The sequence below is a fragment of the Rhinatrema bivittatum genome, chromosome 3 (genome assembly GCF_901001135.1).
Source record: "Rhinatrema bivittatum chromosome 3, aRhiBiv1.1, whole genome shotgun sequence".
NCBI classification, from domain to species: domain Eukaryota; kingdom Metazoa; phylum Chordata; class Amphibia; order Gymnophiona; family Rhinatrematidae; genus Rhinatrema; species Rhinatrema bivittatum.
Genome location: NC_042617.1, coordinates 375,833,602 through 375,855,725, shown reverse-complemented (window position 1 = coordinate 375,855,725; position 22,124 = coordinate 375,833,602). Strand labels below are relative to the sequence as shown.

Here is a 22,124-nt window from a genome sequence, read left to right as displayed (position 1 = left end):
GAATAGCCACTGCTATTAATTGCATCAGTAGCATGGGATCTTCTTAGTTTTTGGGTACTTGCCAGGTTCTTGTGGCCTGGTTTGGCCACTGTTGGAAACAGGATGCTGGGCTTGATGGACCCTTGGTCTGACCCAGCATGGCAATTTCTTATGTTCTTATGAAGAAGCCACTTAAAAAATATAAAATTCCTGGCCTTACCAGAGAGTGGAAATGTTACATCCTCACTGCTCTGAATCTAAATAAAAATGACTCCCAGGAACACTAAAATGTCTGGACTAAATAGGATGAGGCATCCAATCCAAACCCTCCGTGTTGGGAGGGAGTGAAAGGAATGGAAGGCTCAAGGATGGTAGGCTCTGTGCAGGGACTTAGTGACATCTAGTGGTCAACCCGTAGGGGTGCCATGACAGGTTTCAGGAAAAGCTGAAAATATATTGTGTGAAGTTTAGAAAGTTTTTTTTTCAGAGCTAGCAAGCAAGTCATTTCCTGGAGGGAGACTGGAGACCTCCCCCCTTCCTGATGTAGTTTGGTACCTGGAGGGTTCAGTTCAAAGGATTAAAGGAGGGCTGCTTGTAAGTTCAAACTCTCCCTTCAGAAACAGTGTCCTTTAGTAGCTCAGGCTTTTCTTCAGCTTATGTGCTAATGACACTTTTCATTTGATTTCCTAACACAATTCATTTTTGGGTAGATTTTAAAAACATATGCGCGCCGGCGAGCGCATGTTATAAAATCCGGGGCGGCGCATGCAAGGAGGGGTAGAATTTTGCAAGTTTCGCCCGGCGACGCATCGCAGCCTTCCCCAGTTCCCTCCCAGTCCGCTCCAATTAAGGAGCGGACTGGGAGGGAACTTCCCTACCCCAACTTCCCTTCTCCTTTCCCTCTCCTCCCCTCCCCCTATCCCTGTCCTATCTTTGGGTTTTTTTTTATCTTACCTGTTGCTCCTCCAAAGGAGCAGTAGCAAATTGCGCGTATTGCCAGCGCACTTCCCCGGCACAGTAACAAATGGCCGCTGTACCAGTGCCTCAAGCCCTGCCCCTCCCTGCCTCATTCAGCCCGGCTCTTGTGCGCATAACAAGGGTTACACGCGCGGCCAGGCCCCTTCTAAAATGCGCGCGGTGCGCGCAAGGCCCAGCCACACACACATAATTCCCATTTTTTACGCGCGCCGGCCTTTTAAAATCGGGCCGTTAATGTATACGTTTATAGACCACCTTTATAAATCAACAGGCCTAACTAAAGCAGTTTACATTACATATATGACAGATGCCTTGATCCGCCACCAGAAGGCCTTATAAAAATAACAGCTCAGTGAGGCTTCCATCCTTTTCAGCCCCTCCCTGGAAAGCTGTGATTTGTCGTCTCAGTGACGTGATCAGTAAATCTGGTGTGGTCATACCCTTGATAGAGGAGGTTTCTCTCAGTACACTCCCTGTCTGAGAGGGCTTACCTCATTTTTGGATGAGATATAGATTTTTGCCAGATTCTTTTTTGGATTTTCATTCTGAGGAAAACCTTGGTTCCCTTGGAGAGGGAAATACTCAATGCTGGGATCATCAGGGGCTGAAGATTTGTGAACCATCCCTCTACTCCCTAGGGCAGTGATGGCCAACCTTTTGCGCTCAGAGTGTCAAAATTCATAAAAAAAAACCGAGCATAACTCGGGTGGTGTGTCACTTCTAGAAAAATCCATAATTTTGTGATATTTGTAGCTCTAATATTAATAACAAAAAGTTATAATTTTAATATATGTTCTGTATTTATTAATAAAGCAAAACCAAATAATTCTTTACCTTACCTGCTTAGTGACTTTTTTGTTGCTGAATTTCATTGGCTAAATCTTCAATTAAAACACTCTCTCCCCCCCCCACACACACACACAAACTCTTACTCCCCTGGATTTTCTCATACACACTCATGCTCTCACACTCACTGGCTCCCTCACAAACACACACACCCAGGCAGGCTCCCAGTCATTCTCACACCACTCCCGCTCCATCCTCCAGGCAGGCACCAATTCATTCTCACACACACACACACACACACACACACACACACACACACACACACCCCCAGGCAGGCACCCATGCATTCACACACATACACCCCCATGCAGAGTCCCATTCATACACATGCACACACTAAAGGCAGACCCCCCCCCCCCTCTCTTTTGCTAGCAACCTCAGATCCTCTCTCATTCCTCTGCTGCCACTGTCACTGCTGCCACATGGCTATTGGGGAGGCGCCGATTGCTGCTACTGACACTGAAGCCCATTCTGCTGCCTCCTCTGTGCAGGCCCTGTGGGCTTCCACTTTCTCCATGCTGATCTCGTACATTGTGAGATCCGTAGAGAAAGTGCTATTCTTTCACATTCCCAAAGATTACATGTTGCAATCACTAAAAAGTAATTTATTTTGTTTTTTACCTTTGCTGTTCTGATCTTCGTTTTCTAATTGGTTGGTCACAGGCTTTTTTTCCCACCTTCCCTTTCTTATTTTTTCCCACCTTCCCTTTCTTATTTTTTTTGCCAATTCCTTTTATATTGTCTTTTTTTCTGTTTCTTTTCTCTCCATCTTCTTCCCTCAAACACATAGGTTCTCATTCTCACATGCATTTCTCTCTCTCTCTCTCACACACACACACACACACACACACACAGGCTCTCACTGTCACATGCTGTGTCTCATACAATCATTCATACACTCAGTCTCTCACTCCCACATGCTGTCTTGCTCAAGCACAGGCTCTCACTGTCACATGCTGTCTCTCTCACACACACAGAGGCTCTCACATGCTGTCTCTGCAAACATTTAGGTCCTCACTCTCACACACAATCTCTCAACTCATCTCATATACGCACGCACACACCCTCTACAGACCCTCAGCCTCTCTCTCACCTCTGGGCCTCCTCTTCGCGGGTTGCCGCAGGATGGGCTCTGCGGTGGCCCTGCTACCAGGCCTCTTCTTCTTCTCGGGCCGCTGCGACTTGAGATTCGCGGCGGCCCGTAAACGCAAGTGCTGCTCCACTTCTGCACGCGCTGATGCTTCCCCTCCTTCCTGCCCACGCGGCTCCGGCAACGTTTACTTCCGGAACGCACTGGCAGGAAGGAGGAGGAACATCAGCGCATTTAAACGCAATCTTTTTCTTGGCCTTGCCGATCTGCCTGTCGCTGTACCCGGGGGCATTGGGGGGATAATAAAAAACTAGTTTTAAAGGGTCGGCGCAGCCGATATAAAAAAAAAAAAAAATTCCCGATAGTCCACAAAACGCTGCGCGTGTCAGCAAAAAGTCTCAGCGTGTCACCTCTGACACGCGTGTCATAGGTTAGCCATCACTGCCATAGGGGGAGGCGAGCACCAGTGACAGCACTACCCAGTGTGGGATTTTTGATAGCTAGAACTTATCCTGTTTTTGAGATTGGGACCTGCTCTTTAAACCTTGAATCCTTTTGGAGAAGGCAACGCCCTGGAGCCAAAGGACAAGGGCCGGAAACCCGAGCGCCAACTTTCTACTCCCTAGAAGAGGCGAGCACCAGTGACAACACAATATCAGCCACAGAGAGGGTTTGAAAGTAAGAAGGTATTCCCATTTTTGTTGTGGGGAGGTTTTCTGATCCACCCCTCCTCACTGAGATTCGGGGCTTGGGCAGCCTGTTTCCCATTCTCCACAGACTTTTCCTTCAGAGAAGTCACAGTCCACGTAAATTCAGGAAGACCCAAGGTCATGGAGATCCTTCACAGGATCCTCCACCCAAAGGGACCAAGACATAGGCTGGGTGATCGAGATTTAACACATGGATTCGGGTAGGATGTTTCTGGTTCTAATGGGATTCCCCCACATGTAATGTGAATGTGTGATATTAGGGGGTTAGGGTTGGAGTTGCATAATTGATCTGGTCCGGTCCGGACTTATTTAATACTATTTAATACTGTGTATGTGTGGTGAGGAATACAGTGTTTGATATAAATGTACTGTTGAATATGGTGTTATCATTAGAAATATGTGTGTATTACAATGTAAAACATGTAATTAATTGTTATAAAATGTAATTTAATAACATGTCTATGTGAGATGTATAATAAAGGATATTAAGATTTTTGAATTGAGACGGATACTGAAAATTCATGGTTATATTTCTTGGGATTCCCTAAATGTGTTGGATTGTATATTATTGAGGGGATCTAGCAGTGTCCCATAGTGATTGTGCCAGATATTTTGATTTTGACAGTGCAGTAATTTCACCTGAGTACTTACAATCTTTTGATATTGGGGTTTAAGTGAGTTATAGTTGATAGTGCGCTAATTTTATAACATGCGCGCAAGTAATAAAATCCAATGGCCATGCGTGCATGCACAGGGTGGGGCAATTTTATAACCTATGTGCGGCAACGCAATCGGCTGGGCCCCAGTTCCCTCCCAGTCCGCTCCAATTAAGGAGCCGATTGGGATGGAACTTTCCTATCCCTAATCCTACTTTTCCTACCTCTTCCCCTCTCCACTCCAACCCCTATATGTATCCTAGCTATCCCCTTTTATTTTGTTTGCAACTTACTTCATGCCCTGAGTTGCGTGCGCCGGCCAGCTGCCGGCGTGCAAGTCATCAGGATAGCACAAAATGGCATTGTCCTGGCCCCACCCCCACTCTGCCCCTCCCCACCCAGACCACATCCTCAGCCCTCCTCTTTTGCAGGGCCTGGCACTTCAGCGCAAAACAGGGGATATGCGGATAGCTTGGCCCATTCTAAAATGCGAGCAGTGCGTGCAAGGAGCAACTACACACATAACCCCTGTTTTTTATATGCATGGCCCTTTTAAAATTGGGCCAAAACATATTCAGACACTTTTACGTCTGTTTATTGACTTGTCCAAGTGAAATCGGACTTCTCTGTTTTCTGCAGTTTTTGGGTGGGAGGTCTGGGTGAACTATTAGGGATTTTGGGTTACCTGCTAGAGGGTCTAAATCAGCCTTTCTCAATCCCTCTCTGGGATTCCTCGAGGGGTCGCTAGGAGTTTCACGTGAGATCATGATTGAAAAAAAAAAATGTCCTTATTTGAACTTCATAGGAAAACAATGAACATTTTGCTGAAGCTTTCAACTTCTTACATGTGTGAATAAGCGTTTTCTTGTTTAACAAGCATCATGTAATTCGCTTTGAAGTGCTGAAAAGCAAAATCTAAATCAAATAATAAATAAACAAATCAAGAGTAAGGACAGAACTCATCTCATTTCAGGTGAAGAAGAAACTCCTGTATGCTTATCTTAAGTTCCACACAGAAATAAGTATTTGTGCAGGAGCAAACAAGTTTTCACATTAAAGAAGTACATTTCATTCTTCATTTTTAGTTTAAAAAATAACCCTATTAATTGATCTCTTGATCCTTTTCATATAGGCCTTTTAAAGAGATCATGAGCTGTAGACATAATAATTTTTATGAAGGGTTTCCTGAGACCTGGAAATTATTTCAAGGGTTCCTCCATGGTAAAACGATTGAGAAGGAATGGTCTAGATAGATGAAATGGAGAAAGACCCGGTGAACTGGTGGAGATATCAATGAAACAGTGCTTCCAAGTATGTGCACAAATAAGTATTTTCAAAATGGTATATGTGGACAGCTGCTGAATACTTTGAAGCCCCATTCACATTTCTGTTTCTAGCTGCTGCCGGGACTTGGCACCACATAGCTCCACCAGTCTCAACAATGACTTCATCACAGGAAGCATTTAGGCGAACATCATCTCCTGCCCCCCTGCAGCAGCAGTAGATGGACATATGCTTAAATGCGACTTCTGCTGCTGCCCACGCCATGACCTGGAAGACTGCTGCAGAGCCATCCCAAGAGAGAGGGCCAACAGCTATTAACAGACACTATACCATTGGCAGCTAATCAGAAGGAGAGGTTCAACATGCAACCATGAAGCCCATATCATGGTGACAAAAGAGAGAAGGAGGACCCAGTGGCCTTCAGCAGACCCCATCCTGGAGTCAGCTGAAGAGCAGGAGCAGCTCAGCAGGCTTCTGTGGAATCCATCTCGCAGAGGCAAAAGAGAGAGAGAGACAACGCCATCCTGCTAGTGGCAAAGAAGAAGCTCAGGCTCATAGTGTATGTATGTTAGTCTGTGGTGGTGAGAGCCTCTGTGTGTGTGTTTATGTATATATGTGTATGTGTGTGCATGCATGGGAGAGAGAGTATGCCTGTGTTGTCTGTATGTATGTGTGTGAAAGAGAGAAAGTGTGTGTGTGCGAGAGAGGGAGAAAGAATGTGTCTGTGTGCATGTGTGGGAGAGCCTGTATGTGTGTGTGAGAGAGAGAGAGAGTGTGTGTGTGTATGTGAGAGAGAGAGAAAGAGAGAGAAAAAGAAAGATGTGTGTGAGAGAGAGAGAGAGAGAGAGAGAGAGAGAGAAAGGATATGTGTTTGTGTGTGGGGGAGAGCCTGTGTGTATGTGGGAGACAGGGGCGGCTCTATAATGAGTCAGGGTGAGGCAGCTGGTTCAGGTGGTAGAATTTTGAGGCAGCAAAAATGCCCCTCTCAGAGCACCACTGTGGCATCTGTCTCATCCTGCCTGCCCCTGCTGCGGCTGCTGACCCAGGCTGGTGGCAGCAGAAAAGAGGAAGGTTGCTGCCGCAGGCCACTGTCGAGGCCAGGCTGGTGGCGTAGAGGAGAGAGGAGGGCTGCTGCCACTGGAGGCCAGGCCAGTGGTGAGGAGGGAGGAGTGATGCCACCGCCGGAGGCACGGCTGGGGGCGGCTGAAGGGAGGAGGGACTCGCCTCAGGCGGAAGATTGCCTTGAGCTGCCCCGATGAGAGAGAGAGGTGGTGGGTTGGTGTGTTCCATTCCTTCCTCCCCACTAATCTATGTCAATCTCAGGGCATGTAAATATCAAACATTCCCGGGTATGGAGATAGGGAGGGAGTTTTTTAATCCTTATTTTTTAAAATTATTGTGTGGTGTTTGCTGTTTTGAAATATTTTATTGGTTTGGGAAACCTTGGATATTCTATTTGTCACTTGTTTTGCAGTATTTATTCTTTTTATGAGTACAGTTCTACTATTATAATTGATGTTTTATATTTCTTGATTTTATTGTTTGATATTTTATAAGGACTGATGATATTTCTGTTTTTCCCTTGTTGCATTGCATAAGAATGTGGCTTGTTGCAGTTTCCAGTTCAGTTTTCCTGCACGTTTGTGTTTATACTTATGGTCACTTTAGTCAGTGTTTGGTGAGGGTTTGTATGTGTTCTGCATGTGTGACTGAGGTGAGATATTTTGCCAGTGTGCAGCTTCTATAAAGATCTGTTGCAATACAGCTTCTTGTATTGTTGTTCCAGATCCGGTGTAATATTACAGTGTTGTCTTTTCCTAGGTAGGATTGTGGCTGTTTTAATTCTGGGAGTTAGTACTGTTATAGTATGACAGGGTTGCTACAAAGGTTCTTAATGTTGCTGGATTTTGTGTTACTTCACAAAAGTATCTTGCAGCAGAAGGTGTTTGTTGTTGTTACTGAAGTGACACAGGAAATTTCTATGGATGCAAAGTGTTAAAGAACTGGAGTTGCAGGGATTATAATGACATTTTATCCCTTCATGCAAAACCCCATACTTCACTCTCATATCCATATTGAAGAACTGGTTGAAGGAGGATATCAAATAAGTTTAATTGTAGTTTTATTGGGAAGATGAAGCTGGCTGGGTTTTTAAAAATTGTGTGGAAGCTCCTTTTTCTTATTGTATCTTTTATAGCCAATTTAAAGGCAGGGAACTGCAGTGTGGTGTATGGAAATGTCACTTTGGCCTGCCTCCCCCCCCCCCCCCCCAAATAATTCTGTCTAGAGATGCCACTGGGCAGAAGCACCAGAACCGCACCATTGATATAAAACACTGGTGGGGAGGCTGATTCCCAGACTCACGGTTGTGAACAAAGCCACCGGTGGGAAAGCCAGGCCTCACCAGTGTGAAGGGCAGCAGGTGTGTGAGGGGAGGAGGAAGGAGGGAGTGAATGAGGAGGGTGAGAAAGGGGAGGGAAAGGAGACAAGTGGGATGAGTAGGAGGAGAGTGGGTAAGGTGAGTGAAGGATGAGAGTGGGTAGGGTGAGTGAAGGAAGGGGTTGAGAAAGAGAAGGGAAAAGAATGGGGAGAGTGGATTCCTAGAGAAAGAAGAAGAGGAGGATGGGGTGAGTGAAGGAAGGGGTGAGAAAGGAAAAGGAAAATTAGGGGAGGGACTGAGAGGGAAAGGAGGAGAGGCAGTAGGATGATAGAAGGGAGGGAAGTAGGGTAAGAGGAGAAAGGGGTGAGTGAGAAGGAAAGGAAGCGAGAAGGGAAGGGAAGGAAAGGAGAAGGGGAAGGGGAAATGAAGGGAGGGGTGAGAGTGAAAGTGAAGGGAAGTTCGGGGTTGCTCCATACACACACATTATTTCTGCCATGTTTTCTTCCTTTTCCAGTATTTCAGTTCATCCAAAGGACCAGATATGACCCCCACCCCATTTAGGAAACCTCAAGGGCCCCCCTCCGTCCCTCTTGAGGATTTGACATTTCCTATGTGCCCCTTCCCTTGAAAAGTTTAGGACCCCTGCTATTAAGCAACAATGAGAAGGAAAGAAGCCCTCCCGGAACATCTGCTTTTTTATATCTCCACTGGCCCTAAATACACCAGGATGAAAAGAACCTAATGGCATTTCTTAGTTTATTTTGTTGCTGTTGTTTTTGCATTTTGTTGTCAGTCAACCTTCGTTCTTTTTCTGGTTTGTGCCTCTCTCATGCAGACAGTGATTTTATAATCCACTCTGTCTTTAGAATTTTTCTAACAGAATGTCCATAGCTTGTTTTAGGCCATTTTGTTAACTGGGGAGCAAATGGAACTGTTTCTTCCCCTTTTTATAGAATCACACTCCCTATCCCTGACGGCCTGCAATGGCAGCCCATGTGCCCTTGTTAACCCGGAGAGCTGGAGGAAAGTCTTCAGTGGTACTAGCTCTCAATATTGCCCTTCTGGCCTCTGGGCCCACCTCAGTAGCTGCAGTTACTGCCTCACAGCTTACTTAGGGGTAATATTCTGAAACCCCACTAACAGTGGCATTTAATTATCTCATTTCAGACAGGAAGAGCTGTTGACCCCCTCAGGATTGAAAGGGATGTCTTCTGTGGAGAGATAAAGGATAACCCTATAGAGAACCTCAGCTGCCTTCTGATATCACTGATATTCCCCATTCTGCGAGCCCGGAGGGACTGGGGCTGCTGCAGCCAAGAAAGTGTCACTCACTTCCTGTCAGGCCTGGACAAGTACGCTGCTGCCATTCAGGACATTGCAAATGCCACAAACTCAGAAAAGCAACAAGTAAGTAATTAAAACGTATCACTGCAGAATATGGCACCACCAAGGCTCAACGACTTATGACCTACGTACTAAGCACAAAGACCCCCTTCATCACCCAAAACACTCATCAGTGTGCTTCACTTTTATTGCACACACATTTCAAGTGCTCATCTCTGTCCATACTTGTAAACACATTACCTTGCGCTCAACTCTGGGGGACGGGATTGGATTCAGTCTCCAGTTTGCATGCTTGTGAAGGCTAGTTGAGAGTCTAATGGAGGAAAATATGAATACAATGTGATAGAGCAATACAAAGTATTATCTACATATTTCTTCTCCTAGAAACAATTAAATCAGCAAAGAGAGAGGATATATATTTAAAGATGTATTACATTTAATGCAGAGGAGTCTTCGTTGGTTGTGATATCAATAATCGGCCAACAATATAAACAGTATATATAAATGTAAAGAGTACAACATGATGAACCAGAATTTTAAGGACTTGTTAGCTACTCAACCAAGACTCTCTGACTACAAACCACATATACAGGACCAAATCAGGACCCTGCAGTTTAGCTTGCCAGCAAGGATAGTGAGTATGCAGGCCAGAACTAAAGTTTCCCCGGATCATGGAAACCCCAAACTGATGTCAGATGTCTGTACACTTGTCTGCATGTATGTCTGAAACCAACCGTCACTTGCCTTTGTGAACATGAAGATAGCACATCTAGGGGGAAAGTTGGTCAAAACGTATGGAACAGACACCTGGTTCTTTTACCATTAAGGCCTGGGTGAACCCTTAGTCGGAGCAGTATAGGTTAATGAGTGGGAGAGGATATCATTCAAATGCTGCCCCCTCCCCTTGAGGGTGCTGGAATAGCCGTCATCCTGAAAAACATTTTAAGCAGCTCTCTCCAGAGACTCTGTGGGCAGTCTCTTATGGCTTGCTTGGAGTAAGGAGGTAGTGAGGAGCCTTTTCTAAGTTGGATTTTTCAGACCAAACTGCCTGGGGATCCTGAGGTCAGGAGGGTATTTCTTTTCCAGGCTACTCACTGGCTGGTTGGGATTTTCCCTCTGGGTTGTTTTTCTGGGTTTTGATAAATTTTCTTGGTAGGAGCCTTGTGAGATCCTGGGTACCAGCTGGGCTCAGGGCATAGGGAACTTTACGTCTGGGGCTGCTCAGGTTAGGGAAGACCTGCCCTCCATACCCTCAACAAGGACGGAGGAGGTGGTGACCCAATGCAAGCAGGAACTCCAGCGTTAAACTTTGTTGAATGGGAAAAGGTCTTTAGTTTGAGATCTACGAGGATTATTTTTGGCTGCCCCTTTCTTCCTGCGTTGGAGCCGGGCAAGCTGCCTGTTTCCAGAGGATCCATCCCATCTGGGATCCAGAAAAAAAGAAACCAATGCTTGCTTACCTGTAAGTTCCTGCTTCCCTCTTCACATATTCACTTGAAACTATTTTTAAACCAGTTACAATCCAGATATTTAAACAGCTATTAATGAAAACTAGAGTAAAAATGGCTAGATCTCAGAACATGTGGGGGACTGTAATAGGAAGGCTAGACCTGTTAGTGCAGCCTTCAAACAGACCCATTTTATTTGGGCCTGAAAGGCCTCAGGGAGAAAACTGTGGCGAGGCTGCTACAGAGGTCCTCTGAGATTCCAGTTCCCTGTAACCTGAGTCCTCTCCATTGCTGCTGTGTAAACAAACTGTTGAAAGGGCTGGTGAGAAACTCTTTATATTGTATATTGTTCTTTAGACTACTTGTGGCAAGTAAACTTTCTTTTTTTTTTTTTAATTTATGGACTGCAGTGTAAATACACAACATTGGCCTTAGAGTCAGCGTTCTGAGTAATCATTATTCCCTGCCTGCCTCCCACAAGGAGTCAGTTATTTATACAACAATATTTAGGGATTTATTTGTATTCTACATGATGATTAGTCAAGTCTTGTCCCCTGAGAATTGTCTGGATTATGAGTGGGATTTATGCTTGGAATCTGGAATCATTATTTTGGCCTATCCTTATGTAAAAGTAATTAGTCTCACACAAAGGTAACCAATTAGTTAAATTAAAAAACAATGTAATTAAAACAAATCCTGATCACAAATTTAAAATTAATAAAATATTTATAACATAGTAAATGATGGCAGATAAAGACCAAATGTTCCATCCAGTCTGCCCAGTAATTTGCTTTTGGTAATAACTGCTGCTCTGTGCAGATTACCCCCATGCCTACTATTAATGATGGTAAAGATGGTAGTGACTACTGTTCCGTGTAAGTTATCCCATGCCTTCTGTTAAAGGTGATAGTAACTGCTGCTCCATGCAGGTTACCCACTGCACTGAAGGCGATACTTTGTCTCATGGAAATAAATAGAAATTAAGACTCTATCGCAAATTGCTTTGGAATTTCAGGCCAGGTTTTTATGTAGATGGGTGCACTTTACCATTCTCTTTCCAGTTTTCAGGGCTTGTCTCATGACCTTTGACCATAATCTAATACACCCCATCTGTGTGAAAACCTTCAGGTTATGATGAGGTTTACCGTCCCGATCCTAGATCACAATATGTTTATGTTTACCTTTTCTAGTTTTTAACAAGAGTGAGCACTATATCCCCTATGAATGCTAAGCAGTATGCAATATCAAAATATGTGCAAAGATGCCTGGGTCAAATAATAGTTCTACATGTAGCTGTCCATTTTAATATTCTGTTAGCGATGAGAAATTTAAATATATTGGATTATCTAGCCCTCTGGCATTAAATGACTCTTTGGTCAACCTATGCAGTTTAAGACACCAAGGCATGGTAACCAGACTTACACAGCGTGGCGGCGGTCAAAAAAGCAAATAGAATGTGAAGGATTCAGAATAAAACAAATAATATCATAATGCATCTGTAGCAATCCATGGTGCAATTGCAGTTTGAGTACTGCACACATTTCTAGTTACCTCATCTAACCTATTATTAGAAATCTGTAACCTATCATTTAAAACAGCCACAATTCCTGAAGACTGGAAAATGGTTAAAGTGATGCCAATTTTTAAAAAGGGCTCCAGGGGTGATCTGGGAAACTAAAGAACAGTGAACCTGATGTTGGTGCCCAGCAAAATGGTAGAAGCCATTCTTAAAAACAAAATCATTATCCATATAGATAGACATGGCTTGATGGAGAATAGTCAACATGATTTTATCAAGGAGAAGTTTTGTCCTACCAATCTTTTAGAATTTTATGACGGTGTAAATAAACAGGTAGATAAAGGTAAGCTAGTTGATATAGTGTATTTGGATTTTCAGAAGGCATTTAACAAAGTCCTCCATGAGAGACTGCTCAGAAAATTACAAAGTCATGGCATAGGAGGCACTATTGTGTTGTGGATTGATTAACTGGTTAAAAGACCAGAAACATATAGTAGGACTAAATTTTCAGTTTTCCAAATGGGAAAAGGTCATTAGTGGAGTACCACAGGGATCAGTACTGGGACCTGTACTGTTTAACATGTAACCCCCCACTCCAGGATATTAGGCCAGTTGAGGAAAGGGGATCACTATAGGGAAAAATCATTATGATATTACACTCACATCACTGTATACTATGCAGAGTCTTTTGGGGTTGGGGGCAAACCAAATACAATTTCAAAGCCAATCGTTCCAATACTGAAAGATTTCTTTATAAACCACACAATTTCTTTCCATTGAGTAAGAACACTGAATGAATGCACATACCCAGATTTCTATGAGATGTGCTCAGAGCTTTTCTCTATACCCTCTAATGAGAAGAATGATTATCCACAAATATTTTCCATTGCTAGGCAGGCTGAATTAACCATGCTGCATGGATCACATCATCGGGTGGCACAAGGTGGAGCTGTCTCTCAAAGCTTGTAGAGCTTTAAGCTCTACTGAGCACGTGCGACAGTTCGCACGCCATTACGTTCTAGAAGTCTCCTCAGTCCTGTTATGTCGATGCTTTGCACAGATGGCTGGAACCTGTCTTTCTCAGGTTTTCAAATTTTTACTCAGTTCTTTGCGGAAGCAAACTCCAAACAGCACTTTTCAGTGCTACCATAGACCAGAGAAAAACACTGGATTTTAAATACTCCTTGTGCGGTCACATTATGTCCATCACAGATGGACATAGTTATTACTATTTGTGTCTGGTGCCTGACCACGACCAGGCTAATTATTGCGATTCTGGAAGAATGTCAACAAGAGCCCAAAGAGCAGAAAAAAATAACATGCCTACAAACTGAGGATGCCCCGCTCTCGGCCGCAGAGACTTCTTCAGCTTTAGCGAATTCATTATTGGGTCCCAACCATGGAGGTAGGAGCTCCTCGTATTCATCCCCAAGAAGAAGTCAGGCAGTTTCTGCACAGGAGCGTCAACTGGCCTCCTTGGGGGTTGACATATGCGCCTTGGGCAGGCATAACTTTTGGAACAAAGGTGTGGGGGGGGGGGGATTTAGTTAAGGCTGAGGGGTGGGTTAGATAGGGGAAAGTGTGGGGGGGGGGGGGGGGGGCCCAAAAAAAAAGGTCCCTCCAAGGCCGCTCCGATTTCGGAGCGGCCTTGGAGGGAACAGGGAAAGCCATCGGGGCTCCCCTCGGGCTCAGTGCGCGCAAGGTGCACATGTGTGCACCCCCTTGTGCGTGCCGACCCTGGATTTTATAACATGTGTGCGGCAGCACGCGCATGTTATAAAATCGGGTGTACATTTGTGCGCGCCAGGTAGCGCGCACAAATGTACCCCTCGCGCGTGTAACTTTAAAAATCTGCCCCTATATTCCTAAAAATCTTCTCTTGAAACACATTCAATTCAAATAGGAGATCTCGGAAGAATTGACCACAAATATATAGATGAAAATCCAATTCACACAATGCCCAATAATTTCACATTGATCAACTAATCCTGATCCTGGGATTGACCTACTGATGCTATGAATTCTGTTTAAGACTTGACTCAGGGTAGTTTAAAATGTTTCTTAGTCCCAAGGTAAAATGGAATATATGCAGTTCAGACCCCACCATCCCCACACAAAACAGAGATTGAGATCTCTAGCTGGTGCACTTTAGGTTTTTCTTCTCCTTTAACCACTCAAAGTTCTAGTTTGTATTTATCTTAAAGTTTGAGATCTATACTTCTTACTACCACCTTAGCTTTCTGTGGGAAATGCACAGTTCACGGTTCTCCAATCAGGTTGGATGAACTCTAGAAACTTGGTCCCTGGTTCTGGTTCCAGTAAAGACTTGCTCAACCCCATTTTTCCTTCAGGGGAACATGACCATTCCTCTATTGCACTGTCTAGCGTATGCTTCATGCCGGCTCCTGTCTCTTGGACACTGGAAACCCACAGATGATGGGATTTCAGTAAAGCCACTACAGTCTCAGGATTTTGAAACTCACTCCTGATTGGCTGAGAATCCTTGCAGAGTTGTGGTGCTTGCTTTGAGGATTGGTTAAAAATCCTCACATTGCAATATGCAAAATTGATTCCACCAAGCATTAGTCCAAACAGGGGATCACTTTTATGTGTGCTGGATAAAATAATTGTCCACACCACAATGTGGTATTAATAAATGATCTGGAAAAGAGAATGACAAGTGAGGTGATCAAATATGCAGATGATATAAAATTATTCATAATTGTTAAAACAGCAGCGGATTGGAAAGAGCTTCAAAAGGACCTTATGAGACTAGGAAACCAGGCATCTGAATGGGAGATACAATTTAATATGGAAAAGGGCAGAGTAATACACATAGGGAAAAATAATCCCAACTGCAGGTATATGATATTGGCTCTGTATTGGGAGTCATAATCCAGGAAAAGGACCTTGGGGTCTCCTTATGGACAATACATTGAAATCCTCTGCTCAGTGGGCAGCAATGGTCAAAAAAGCAAATAGAATGTTAGGAATGATCCGAAAAGGAATGGAGACTAAAACAGAAAATATCATATTGCCTCTGTATCAAGCCATGGGGCAACTGCACCTTGAGTACTGTGTCTAGTTGTGGTTGCCCCATCTCAAGAAAGATATAGTGGAACTAGAAAAGGTGCTGAGGAGGGCGACAGAAATAATAAAAGAGATGGAGCTTCTCTCCTGTGATGAGAGGCTTCTCAAGCTAGGCCACTTCATCTTGGAAAAGAGACAGCTGAGAGGGTACATGATAGAAGTTTATAAAATTATGAGTAGGGTGGAATGGGTAAATAAAGGACAATTATTTACCCTTTCAAATAATACTAAAAGTAGGGGACACTCCATGAAACTAACAACCAGCAGATTCAAAAACAGACTCTAGAAAGTACTTTTTCATTCAGCACCCTGTCAAGCTTTGGAATCTGTTGCTGGAGGAAGTGATCAAGGCGACTAGCATAGCAGGGTTTAGAAGAGGTTTGGACAAGTTCCTGAAGGAAAAGTCCATAAACAATTATTAGCCAGGTAGACTTGGGAAAGACGCTGCTTTATCCTTTGGCATGAGCTATAAGAAATAGATCTACTTTTTGGGATCTAAGAGGAGGAAAGTAAAGCTCATGCTCCTTGTTCTCTCCAAGTGGATTTCAAGGATTGGAAAAAAGAGGATTTTGTCTTGTGGGGAATCAGAAGACTGCCTTTCAAGGAAAGGTCTCACGAGTTGTTGTCTGAGAGAAGGCATCAGCAGAGGCTCATCTTGGCCTTGTCTGCAAAAGAGGAGCATCCAGTGCTAATTTAAGGAGAGCTGCATCCACAAGTGCAGGTACCAGGAGAAGTACCCAGGGCGGCTCTCCTATATCCTCAGTACCTCTTGCAAGGATGTGCTAACCTGCTATTGATTGAGACTGATAGTTAATGGACTTTTTTTCTGTAGTGAATGTGTACTAAACCATAGGGTACCTATTGTTATTTTACCTGCAATAAAGTTAACAGGAAAGAATTTTTTTTTAATAACGATTCCTGTTTGGAGTACATTTTTTTACTTGAACTGTTTGCTGAGGACCTTCAGAAAAACCCTAAGGGCCCCAAAAGACTGGTACTTTCCCCCTAGGCAAGAAGAACCCAGGAATATAGGTGCAGGACTGTAGACCAGAAGAAGTTGGGGGAAGGGGCTACATGCAAGAAAATTATCAAAATAAAGGAGTGTTCTGGAACATTCTCCACCAGCCAATTATTATTACTCTCATCTTCTCTTAAAATTTTTATTGTTGAGATAGTGCACACCAATGGTACAGGTTAAAAACTCCAAGGAGGCAATGTTCAGTGGCAGTGTGGCTGGATAATAAGCAAACATACCTGGCTAACTTATGCTGGATATTCAGCGAATATCAATGTTACCTGACTAAGGGGGTCATTTATCAAAGTGCTATATGGTAGGCATTTTCGTATGCAAAAACGCCTTTAACGCATGCGAAAACACCATAACACATAGTGCGATGTAAATTAGAAAAAGGGGAGGAGTTTGGGGCCAAGAGGCCTGGCTTCATAATTTGTGAAGCTATATTGCATGGCACCTTTTTCATTTGCATCCAGCCTAGCTATCAGGATCCTTCTACAACCACTGGGGGGGGGAGAGAGAGAGAGAGAGAGAGAGAGAGAGAGAGAGAGAAACTAGCTATAATGCCCTCATACTAGGAAGGTATTTATACCTCTATATGAGGCTTACCTAGTCACTCGAGGTGAGGTGTGAGGTTTAGGTATCAGTGTAGGGGTTAGGGGCCAAAGATGAGATTTGTGGAATGTTCTCTCAACCTAGCTTGATGTTACCCAGGTAGAGAGAGTCCATTTTTTTAGGTTGAGAGAACATTCCACAAATCTCATCTTTGGGGTGAGTTTCCTCACTCCGAAGGTCATCAAATCTTTACCAATTCAACTCTGTCCCCCCGAAAGACTCTGGGTTATCCGGATAACATTTATATGCTTAATTACATAGCTGAATAAACCAGAGGCATTTAGCGCTTGGGGAAATTTAAATCCCAGCATGGGTCTGGTTAATTACAGACAAATGCTCTAAATATGGACTCTCGAGTGTCATAAAGCTTCTTGACTTTCTGTTGAATAAAGTATTAATTGTCATTGTTCTTGCATAGTTTATAGATAGTAGCAATTTCTGTAGAAGCAATGCATTTTCTTTATTTGTTTTCCATATACTTGTTACAGATTTTGAAAAGGCCTAGAAATATAGTGAGCATTGACTTCTTACAACAGAGATCTGCGATTTTGGATTCTGATATTGTTAGTGAAAATGAGACACTGGTTTCTGAGTGGATAAAAACTATTGATCTGATTCTGATGGAAACTGTAGATGAGCGGTAAGTATGAGCATATTATCTAGAAAAAAATTCTTGTTTTGTTAATATTGGTACAATAATACTGTCCATGGTAATCAAGGTGCTTACCCATTGCGTGTTTGTCCATGTTGGTTGGAGATTTTGCATCACTCCTTTGAAAGCATCATTTCAATGATAGCTGATCTAGACTATATTAAAAGAATGTAGCATTTTCATAGCCAAAAAGAGATGAGAATCCAGGCAATGCTGACAGTGGAAGCTTGCTGAAACCTGATGCTTATGACATAGTATAATAATATGGAAAACACGTATCTTAGTTTTCAATTCTGTTTGCTAATTGCAATAGTCCTTGTCAACAGACTCTCTCATCAATGTAATTGCTCTTGTTTTCATGAGAGATTCGCTGGCCTCTGATCGAGGCCATCTACTTCTGGAGTACTCTAATTATCTGGAGGTTAACCCCACTGCCAAAAAGATGACAATTTCAATTATTATTAGAATTAGCTGCATAGTTGGTTACAGCTTGGTATAATTTCATTTCATTAAATATATTAATATTTATATACCACTCATATGCTACAATAGCTGATCAAGGTGGTTTACAGCATATATAATACAACAAATAAAACATATAAAACAATTTAAAACTCTAACCCCACTTCCCCTTAAAACTGTACTCCTTATACCGTCTTGCCATACTCTCTTATATTCAACCCTGCCTATCACTGCTTACATAACCATGTTTTCACCTTTTTTCTAAAAGACATATAGTCCTTTTCCTGCTGTACCTCTTTAGGGGCAAATTCCACACTGAAAACATCCTCCTGCGATTCTTAATTTTTCCAACCTCTCTCCAAGTAGGCACTTGTAACAGATTTTCATCCCCAGATCTCAGCCTTCTCGGGGGAATGTACCGCATCAACAATTTACTCAAATATCCTGTACCCCTACCATGTACTGCTTTAAAAACTAAAACCATAATCTTAATATTAATTCGTGCTTTCACAGGCAACCAATGTAGTTGAAGTAGTAAGGGGCTTGCACTAACCTTCCTGGCACAGCCAGAAATTAGCCTAGCAGCCATATTTTGGGCTACTTGTAGCCTGTGAAGCAGTTTCTCGGGCAGCCCCACTAACACAGCATTACAGTAATCCAACAACAGAATAAAATAAGCCTGAATAATCTTTCGAAAAAAAACCCTACTCAGAACGAGTAATAAAGGGCTTAACTGACACGATTTAAAACATGCACGTTTTAAAACTCCTGAAACATGGCTTTCTAACAAGAAAGTAGAATCTACCATTACCCCCAAATCCCAAACTTTTTCCACCGAAAAAGGAACATGTGTAACCACTTTCTCCGGTCCTTCCCTAAGCGAAGGGGAACACTTCTGCTGCTGCTGAGGTCAGCCAACAATCAGCACAGCCTCGGGGTTCGTGAGTCAGGCGAAATAGTTCCAAAATTACAGTTGATCACATACACAAAGCAGTCAAAAATACAAATTCTTGGAATTCCTTTGACCTCCCTTGCCTTCAACACTTCCTTAATCATAGGGATGTGCAGACAAAAAAAAAGTTTAATTTTGGGGAGACGGTTGATTTAATTTATTTGTGGCTTCTTTTAATGTGTATTTTGGTTTGGTTTATTTACTGAACCAAAATAAGCTTTAAAAACAAAATAAATGAAATGGGGTCTCCTCATGACCGTGCTCCCCCTCCCCGTCCTCCCCCACCCCTGCCTGGGACCTCTCCTTGCACCACTGGAGAATCCCTGGGCCTCTATGACCCTTTCTACCATCCCCCAGAAATGAGCTTCCTGGCCCCTACTTACCCCTTCCATGAAGGCCGCAAGAAGCAAGGGGAGGGAGTGATCCCCACTTGCTTCTGCCTGGTTGCTTGTCTTTTTATAATTGGTGCCATCAGGCCCTGAGACTGTCACCAAAATGATGTCAAAATGGCTCCGGTCTCAAAGCCATCTGGTGCTATTTTGCTGCATGGCCAGGGGAAGGGAGTGGGAGAGTCAGAAGAGCTGGGGAGGCCCCAGGAAATGGCAGCTGGTGTATTTTCAGTCAAGGCTATTTCTGGTTTGTTCCATTCAGAACAAATTGAAAATGACCTTTTTCAGTTCAGATGTGCTATTTGTTTTAAATAAATGCACATCCCTATTTAATAAGAGGAATGGGACTTGCTGCCTCTACTGACTTCCTCGGTATCTACAATCTGTGCAGCTCCTAAAGATGCCCCTACTTTCCTCAGATTGGGTTTGATACAGCACCTTTGGCTGTCATCTCTCTACTCAGGTTGTACATCAGTTACATTTTCTGGATCATTAGACAAGTAACTCTTCCCTTTCTTTAAATTGAACAAGAAAGCAAACACTCTTTCCTGAAAGCAGGACAGCCACACACTGGCTCTCTCTTCCAACAACTGCTGTTCCACCTAGTGGTGCATCTTATAAACTGTGGAGAAGCCCTCCAGCATGGGATGGACTATGCAGATGTTTTATGTGAGAGTCTGTGAGAGTCCCTACAAATCTTAATAGCAAAGCATATATTCACTACAACTATGGTGGCCTCAGCAATGGAAAAATGTGTTCCTTTTTACAGACTGGATTCTGGTGGTGCAATGTTAGTGTTATTTTTAAAAACAGTTTTAAAATAAACACTATTTCTATTGCCTTTCAAAGTGTGATTTCACATATCACATTTTAGCAAGAAGCAATACTTTGTGAATACAGAGTATGGCACAGTGAGAATGCGTTCCTTGGGCTTAATACTGTGAAATTCCATAGTAACGATGATGTGATAATGGCAGTAATTGCACTAGGCTTGATTCTTTGAAATCCAGAGGCATACAATTGTAATCCCCTCATGGTTTGGGGGCCACCTAATTGGAGGGTCATAGCAAAGTCCCAGGGCCACAGGTTGTCTCCTGGATCTCTCCCTCGTTCAAAAAGCATGAGACATCAGCCCTGAGTGCTGGGGTTCACCAGTGGGGATCTGTATCACAGTCATTCGCTTTCACCTCAGTCACAATCACTGGTCAGCTTGTACTCACGTGGAGACCTTGCGTGAAAAACCAGCCCCAAAATGCAGCGAGGAGTCCGCTGTGCTGTACAATTAAAAAAAATTTACTTAAGTTTAAAAGACAAAAATCCACACAAGTGTGGCTAAAATCATAAACAGCATCAGGAAAATCATCATCACAAAAGCCACAGCCTCTTTATCCAGAGTGCACGAGCTGATAGCTCCTCTAGGCTCATCTGAACCAGTGTTCAGGCAAAACAAGGGTGGGAAAAGTTTCTTCTTCCTCTAACCTGTGCCTTCCAAAACAGCTGCTTCTTGTAGTTTCCACTCACTGTTGTCATAGACAGGGCAAGCACCAGCAACCTCCAGCCTTCCAACAGAGGGGTAAAACTGGAACTGCTCAAAACTGGAAAGAAAGTTCCTAACTCTCAAAAAACCTCCAAATAGTGTAGCCAGTTCCCCATGTGAGTGATTTTAACTGCAATCAGGGTGCTATTGGGTCCGGGTTCAAGTCTGGATTGGAGAGGAAGCTATCTTCCTGGATCCCTGGCTCAGACAGTTACAACTACAGTCAATGACTCACACTCTAGTTCGATGATCATTACTAGGTGCAAAAGTGACAATATAAGAGCTTGGAAGCCAAAAGTATTAAAATGGCTAAAAACCCACCAAACATCATAACAGTACCCTTCCATTCAGCCAGTGCAATGGAACAAAGAATAAAAAACAAGCAAAGTCCAACGTGGTGTTCAAAATAATCAGTTTACTGTAACTGAAATAAGAATATCCAGGACAACATCACAAAAGTAAAAAATAGCATTAAAGAAATGACAATGAAAACAATGTTTTCCTTATCCTTTCCAGCTCTTCTCAACACTCTCCCTTCCCTTGCATCTTCACCCATAGCAAAAATATTGCTAGAGTGCAGCTCCAGCACACTTTGGTCAAGATGGGAAAAAGTACCCCCAAGCACAAAAAATCTTTAGAAAATCCCAAACTGAGTAAAAAAAAACAACCTAATAAATTGTAATTCATCTTAAGAAAATATTTAAGTCTCTTGAGTTTTCTTCTCAAAAGCTTCAATCCTTCTCTTCACCCATGCTGTACACTGGTCACCTGGGTAAAAAGATTCTTTGGTACAGCCTGTTGGGATACTGGGGGAACACCCTTCCCTCCGGTCTGATCAATCTCTATCCAAAATTCTTCTCCAGTTGAGTAACTCTCCTCCAAATCACTCTCAGATGCTTAAGATCCAGAGATGATCTTTAGCTTCTCCAATCCACCAACCTACTTCCCAGTCGCCTTCCCACTGAAAACTGAGTATGTTCATAGGGATATTTATGTCCCACACAAGGCTCTTCCAAAAAGGTGGGGTTATGGCAAGGGACTGAATCCAAAGATCCCCTCCTACTGCTCATTGTTGGAAAAATATTAGGGAGCAAATATTAGAGACTGGCAAAGCCCCATCACAATAGCATTCCACTGGTGAGCAGAGACCCACCAAAACCTCCTGTCATGATAGCTCT

At 43.2% G+C, this 22,124-nt stretch overlaps 1 protein-coding gene across 1 annotated transcript in view; it reads left to right on the top strand.

Moving 5' to 3' along the window:
- LOC115088599 (dynein gamma chain, flagellar outer arm-like) overlaps positions 1-22,124 on the top strand; it is a 535,861-nt gene that overhangs the window by 12,628 nt on the left and 501,109 nt on the right. Inside the window, exons 3-4 of the mRNA XM_029596857.1 lie at positions 9,091-9,330; positions 17,443-17,594. Of these exons, the coding sequence (XP_029452717.1) occupies positions 9,091-9,330; positions 17,443-17,594 (392 nt within the window). The remainder of the gene's footprint in view (positions 1-9,090; positions 9,331-17,442; positions 17,595-22,124) is intronic.